General features: G+C 44.7%; 1 protein-coding gene across 1 annotated transcript; it reads right to left on the bottom strand.

The window, feature by feature from the left end:
* Positions 1-843: 843 nt before the first annotated feature.
* LOC142456285 (small ribosomal subunit protein uS10-like) lies at positions 844-1,305 on the bottom strand. The gene has a single exon (XM_075557463.1). The coding sequence runs from the start codon at positions 1,224-1,226 to the stop codon at positions 867-869; it is 360 nt and encodes a 119-aa protein (XP_075413578.1). The 5' UTR covers positions 1,227-1,305; the 3' UTR covers positions 844-866.
* Between the last annotated feature and the right edge of the window lie 5,985 nt (positions 1,306-7,290).

The raw sequence follows: 7,290 nt of genomic DNA, 5'->3' as shown, positions 1-7,290 counted from the left end.
GGTTCCTTTTATTGTCCCACAGGGCTGAGAAATAGAAGTGGAGGGAACAGAAGAAACTAGCAGTGCTTGTGGACCTAAAATGTTACTTTGAGGACTTAGGTGCACCTGACCCAAGCCACGGTATTCTCAACCACCTCATATGCATGTGAAAGTTGGACATTGAATACGGAAGATGGAAGAAGAATTGATGCATTTGAATACTGGTGCTGGTAAAGAATATTGAAAGTACCAAGAACTGCCAGAAGAACAAATAAATCTGTCTTGGAAGAAGTAAATCCAGAATGGTCCTTAGAATCAAGGATGGTAAGACTTCAGCTTACAAACTTTGGACATGTTATCAGGAAGGGACCACTCCCAGGAGAAGGACATCATCCTTGGTAGAGGGACAGCCAAAAAGGAGGCAGGGCCTCCACAAGATGGATCGGCACAGTGGCTGCAACAATGGACAAAACCATAAGACCATCGAGAACGTGGTGTAGGACTAGGCAGTATGACATAGGATCGCTAAGAGTCATAACCGACTCAATGGCATCTAGCAATAGCATGTGCCAAAAGATTCCTGGTGAGGCAGGAATCCTTAGCAGAAAATGTTCATTTGCTACCTGAAAGGTCAGCAGTTCTAAATCACCAGCCGCTCCACTGAAGACAGATGTGGCAGCCTGCTTCCATGACTATTTACAGCACTGGAAACCATAGGGCATTGCTACTCTCTCCTATAGGGTAACTATTAGTTGGATGCCTTCAGTACCATTGGTTCTTGGTCCTATGCTACCTCTTGATATGTTTGAATGTTGACCAGTTATTTTTGGTACAGTTATTTTTTTATTTTTTACCCACAGATAAATCAATTTATTAAAATAGTTGATTTAAGCATCTGCAATGGTGACTTCAACCTCTACTCCAGGCTCAACACTGATGGAAGTGATCTGCTTCACGATCTCAGACAGACTGTGCAAGTCAATGAGACGCTTGTGGATCCTCATCTGGAATCGATCCCAGGTGTTAGAGCCTTCCCCACAGGGAGTGTTCCTGGTCGTGATCCTCAGATTCATGGTAGGCATCCTAACTGGTCCCTTCACTTTCAGGTTCTTCTCCTTAGCCCCTCTGATCAAGTCAGCACACACTTTCTCCAAGGATTTCACGTTGCGGCCGGTCAGAGTAATTCTAATTCGGTGAATGGCCACCTCTGGTTCCACAGGTGTCTTTCCGGTGTCCTTAAATGCCATGGCGGCGGGGCGCTTCCTGACCGACTTGTTCCTCGGCGAGAGCGAACAGCGGTGAGTCAGGAATGGGAGCAGGGGACGGAGCACGGCAAGGCGACAGCCGCGTCTTCCTCAAAGAGGGTACAGTTATTTTTTGTATTTCATTCATCTCTTGACACTTCTTGCTTCATTCAGTATTTCGCTCATACTGTTGTTAGGTGCCTTTAAGTCGGTTCCAACAAATAGCGACCCTTATACAACAGAATGAACCACCACCTGGCCTTGAACCCTCTTCACAACTGTTCCTCAGTTTAAGCCCATGGGTTCAGTCATTCTGTAAATCCATGTCATCGAGGCCCTTCTTTGTGCTGCCCTCCACTTTACCAAGCACGATGTCCTTTCCAGGGATTGGTCTCTCCTGATACCATGTCCAAAGTTCATGAAATGACGTCTCACTATGCTTGCCTCTAAAGAGCATTGGTGTTATTGCTAGGTGCCATCCAGTTGATTCCTAAGGATAACAAAGCCACCCTATCTACAACAGAATGAGACACCACCCAGTCTTGCCCCATCTTCATAAACATTTTTGTGTTTGAGTCAATTGTTGCAGCCACTATGTAAATCTATCTTGTCAAAATTCTTCCTCTTTTTTGCTTCCCCTCGACTTAACCAAACATGACGTTCTTCTCCAGGGACTGGTCTCTCCTGACAACATGTCTAAAGTATTTGAGATAAAGTCTCATCGAGTTGTTTCTAAGGAGCATTCTGGCTATACTTCTTCCAAGACAGAGAGGTGTGTTCTCTTGGCAGTCCATGGTACTTCCAATATTCTTCGCTAGTACTATAATTTAAATGCATAGATTTAAAAATATTTACTTATTCAATGTCCAACTTTCACATGCATTTCCTAGGTGATTGAAAACACAGTGGCTTGGGTCAGGCACACCTTAGTACTTGCCTTTCAACACAATAAAGGGGTTTTGTTTAAATCATTTTATTGGCGCTTCTTACAACTTGTGTTAGTTCAGGTAGACTAGAAAAACAAATTCATAGACACTCATATGTGTACAAGAGACAGCTTCATATAAAAGAGCAATTGTATATTGAGAAAACCTCCCAGCCCAGAACAGATCAAGTCTATAAATCTGGTATTACCCCATATGTCGATACTAGTCTGTGTATTCCAGATCAAGTCCCTAAGTCCAATATTACCCCATATGTCATTACTAGTCTATAAATTCCTCTTTAGGATCATGCAGCCATGCCATGATGCCAAATGCAGGAAGATCAAAGACCAGTGGGTGGAACGGAATGTCTTGTGGATCCAGTGGTGGTAGAAGCGTCGCAGCACTGGCAGGGCTCTCCAAGTGGCTCCTCCAGCTCCAAGGCTCTGGATGCCATCAGCCTGTCTCAATGTGGCTTGTCAACAAGAATGTCTCCCAGGGAATGTCTATATGTGCATCCTGCCTCCAGCCAGCTACTTATCTCCTTAACACCTCCAAATGAGGTCATCATGCTGTGACCTAATTGACAGGCTAAACTCCACCCTTTTACTCTTAAGTCTCACACTGACAATAAATTATGTAACTACCACACAACTCTGACCCCTTAATAATTTATGAATTATTATTGTTTGTTTTACACCAACCTCTGTCTCCCTTCACCCATGTTTCTGTTGTTCATCCTTGGCAGTGTGTGTGTGTGTGTGTGTATTATGCTTTGATCATTGTGATAAATTCCCCTTTTCTCCCCTCCTCCTCCCACCTTCCCCTTACCCTCCTGGTATTGCTACTCCTATTTCTGTTCCTGAGGGGTTTATTTGACCTGGATTCCATGTGTCATGAGCTCTTATCTATACCAGTGTACATGCTCCAGTCTAGCCAGAATTGAAAGGCTGACTGGGGTCATGATAGTGGGGATTGAGGAAGCCTCAAAAACCAGAGAAATTGGGGCCCATCCTGGCCCACCAAGCCTTGAAGATGATGTTCCTGATAAGAGCAGCCAGGCCAGTCCACATGGCCGGCCCTACTATGAGACACGATGTCCCTCACTGACCCATAGCCCTACAGGGGACAATACTGGAGACACCGTGTGGGAATTGGACCAGATTTGATCCTGCCACACTGAGTTAAAACACTAAGGGGTGCAACAGAATAGCAAGGGAATGGAGCAACAAGGTCCCCAGGGAATGCTGGAGGTGCACATTGGGGCCAGGGTTTGGTGCCCCAATAGACTGGACTGGAAAACACTTCTAAAGGCCAACAAACTGTCCTTCAACCTACTACAAACTTTTCATTCTTGTGTGTTTTTTTGGTCGTCATTGGTTTGTTGTATATTGTTGCTTGGTTTTGCTCTGTCTTGTCTTTGTGCATGTTATTATCTCACAGGTCTGTCTAAATAAGATAGGCTGGATGGACAATCTGGAGGAGAAAACAACAGGACCAACAGTTCTGGGGGGACGTGGGAGAAGGGGAGGTGGGGGGAAGGTATTGGTGTTAACAAACCCAGGGACAAGGGAACAAGAAGTGCTCCAAATCGGTGGTGAGGAGGGTGTAGGAGGCCTGGTAGGGTGTGATTAAGGGCAATATAACCAAGAGGAATTACTAAAACCCAAATGAAGACTGAGCATGATATTGAGACAAGAGGAAAGTCAAAGAAAATTGAGGAAAGAGCTAGGAGGCAAAGGGCATTTATAGAGGTATAAATAAAGGAATGTACATATGCAAATATATTTATATATGAGGATGGGGAAATAGATCTATGTGCATATATTTGTAAGTTTAATATTAAGGTAGCAGAAGGACATTGGGCCTCTACTCAAGTACTCCCTTCTATTAAGTTGGCATTCTATGATGCTCACCTTCCTGACACAATCACTGAAGACAAAGTGGGTGAATAAGCAAATGTGGTGAAGAAGTTGATGGTGCCTGGCTATCAAAAGTTGTAGCATCTGGGGTACTGAAGGCTTGAGGGTAAACAGGCGGCCATCTATCTCAGAGGCAACAAAGCCCACAGGGAAGGAGCACACCAGCCTGCATGATAACGAGGTGCCGAAGGGATCAGTTAGGCATCAAAGAACAAAAAAAAATCATATCGTTGTGTGCTCACCTCCCTGATACGATGGCTGAAGACAAATGGGTGCATAAGCAAATGTGGCGAAGAAAGCTGACGGTGCCTGGCTATCAAAAGATATAGCTAGCGTCTGGGGTCTTAAAGGCTTGAAGGTAAACAAGTGGCCATCGAGCTCAGAAGCAACAAAGCCTGCGTGGAAGCACACCAGCCTGTGCGATCACGAGGTGTCAAAGGGATCAGGTATCAGGCATCATAAGAACAAAAAATCGTATCATTGTGAATGAGGAGGGTAGTGTGAAGTGGAGACCCAAAGCCCATTTGTAGGCCACTGGAAATCACCTTACAGAAGAGTCTCAGGGAGGAGATGAGCCAGTCAGGGTGTGATGTAGCAACGATGAAACATACAACTTTCCTCTAGTTCCTAAATGCTTCCTCCCACCCCTCCCCACTATCATGATCCCGATTCTACCTTACAAATATGGCTAGACCAGAGGATGTACACTGGTACAGATAGGAACTGGAAACACAGGGAATCCAGGGTGAATGATCCCTTCAGCACTAGTGGTGTGAGTGGCAATACTGGGAGGGTGCGATGGAAAGGGGGAACCGATTATAAGGCTCTACATATAACCTCCTCCCTCGGGGAGGGGCAACAGAAAACTGGGTGAAGGGAGATGTTGGATAGGACAAGATATGACAAAATAATAATTTATAAATTATCAGGGGTTCATGAGGGAGGGGAAAGTGGGAAGGGAGGGGGGAAACGAGGTGCTGATGCCAGGGGCTTAGGTGGAGAGCAAATGTTTTGAGACTGATGAGGGCAATGAATGTACAAGTGTGCTTTATATAATTGATGTATGTGTGGATTGTGATAAGCATTGTATGAGCCCCTAATAAAACGATAAAAAGAATTTAAAACAAACAGAAAACAAACAAACAAACCAGAGGAATATTGTGTTTCATCAGTGCTATAGTACACCCTGGTTGAGTCATTCCTTCCTTGTGACTCTTCTGTGAGGGAATGTCCTATTGTGTAAAGATGGGTTTTGAGTCTCAGCTCCCATCCCTCACATTCTCATCAATATGTTTTGTTGTTGTTTGTTTTGGGTTTCTGGTGCCTATTACCTGATCCTGTGGACACCTCATGATCTCACAGACTGGTGTGCTTCTTCCATGTGAGCCTGTTGCTTCTCTGCTAGATAGTCGCTTGTTTACCTTCAAGCCTTTAAGACCCCAGATGCTATTTCTCTTGATAGCCGTGCACCATCAATTTTCTTCACCACATTTGCTTATGCACCCATATGTCTTCAGTGATCATGCTGGGAGGGTGAGCATCACAGAATGCCAGGATGTTAGAGCAAAGTGTTCTTGCTTTGAGGGAGGGTTTGGGCAGAGGCAAAAGTCCGCCCACCTTCTCCATGTATTGCCATATAAATATCTGTACCTAGGCCACTACCTCTATTTTTATGAATTAATATATTTACCTAAGTCCACTCTAATGTTTATACCCGTATCCATAGTTTTGCTTCCTAGATCTTTCCTGTTTCCTTACACCTTCTTCCTGCCCCACAATCATGCACGTCCTTCTTCTGCCTCTTAATAATTCCTCTCAGTTAGATTGCTACTGCTCCAACGCCATTGGAGTCTCTACATCCTCCTCGTTGTTGCTTTTAATCCCCTAGCTGTTCCTCTGTCTATGGTGCTTTTTGCTCACCACTCCTTTAGCCTGCCTCCTCCTTCCCCCAGTTCCCTCCAGAACTGTCAGTCCCATTGCTTTCTCCTTGGGCTTGCTTCCCATGTCTATCTTATATTGGTAGGAACAACAGCAATAACAGAGACAGAAAAAAAGATTGAATATAAAAATAGAAAAAAGAAAAAAAAAGAACCTCTCCCCCCAACAAAAAAAACCATACAGAATTCCAGGTCTACCCACTCACTCTCCACCAGTCCTGGGTGGTGGTGGGGTACTGAAGCCTATTTTGGGGGATCCTTGGGGGTTTTGTGGCTTTGCTTTGCTCCCATTGTTGCCCTGTTACGTTCCCTTCTTGGTTCACCCCACTGCTGGGCTGGTCAGACCAGACACACTCCCCACCGTGTGTTCCCAGAACTGTCCTCTGAAGTGGTATGCTCCAGCGAGGGGACATCATGTTTTGAGGTGTTGTCTTGAGGGAGCAACATGTCTCGAGGCCTTACAATAGGCCCTCTCTGTGCCTTAACAGCTCTGTGCAGGCATGTCATCCTCAGGGCGTGGTGTGCCAGTATGGGGTCTAGTCTCTCGCTCTCTCTTTTCCCTTCTTGGTTTGCTTCTGTATGGACGTGGCAGGACAGCCCCACTCCCCAACCTGTAGGCTAAGTGTTGTCTCCTGTAGCACATTTTTTTTGGGGGGGGGGGTTCAGTTTGGCTCTGGGGCTCATCTTTTGATCTTTTGACAATTGCTTTCATGAGCATTTATTGTGAATCCAAGCAAGACAAAATCTTTGACTTTAATCTTTTCTCCATTTATCATGTTACTCACTGGTCCAATTGTGAGAATTTTGGTCTTTTTTACATTGAATTATCATGTGCACTGAAGACTGCATGCAATCCTTGACATTCATCAGAAGTGCGTGAACTCCGCCTCACTTTCAGCTAGCAAGGTTGTGTCATCAGCATACGGAAGGTTGTTAATAAGCCTTCCTCCAATCTTCTTCATATAATCTAGTTGCCCTGATGATTTGCTCAGCATACAGATTGAATAAGTGTGGTGAGAGGATGCAACCCTGATGCACACCTCTTCTGATTTTAAACCATGCAGCAGTCCCTTGTCTTGATCCATGTCCAGGTTTCTCTTGAGCAAAATGAAGTGTCCTGGAATTCCCATACATCTAAAGGCTATCAATAATTGTTATGGTTCACACAGTTGAATGCCTTTGCATAGTCAATGAAACACAAGCAAATATCCTGATATTCTTTACTTTTAGGCAAGATTTATCTGACCTCACCTTGGTTTCATGTCCTCTTCTGAATTTGGCCTGA

This window comes from Tenrec ecaudatus, chromosome 9 (genome assembly GCF_050624435.1).
Source record: "Tenrec ecaudatus isolate mTenEca1 chromosome 9, mTenEca1.hap1, whole genome shotgun sequence".
Lineage (NCBI taxonomy): Eukaryota > Metazoa > Chordata > Mammalia > Afrosoricida > Tenrecidae > Tenrec > Tenrec ecaudatus.
The sequence above is the reverse complement of the archived record's forward strand: the minus strand, read 5'-3'. Positions and strand labels throughout refer to the sequence as shown.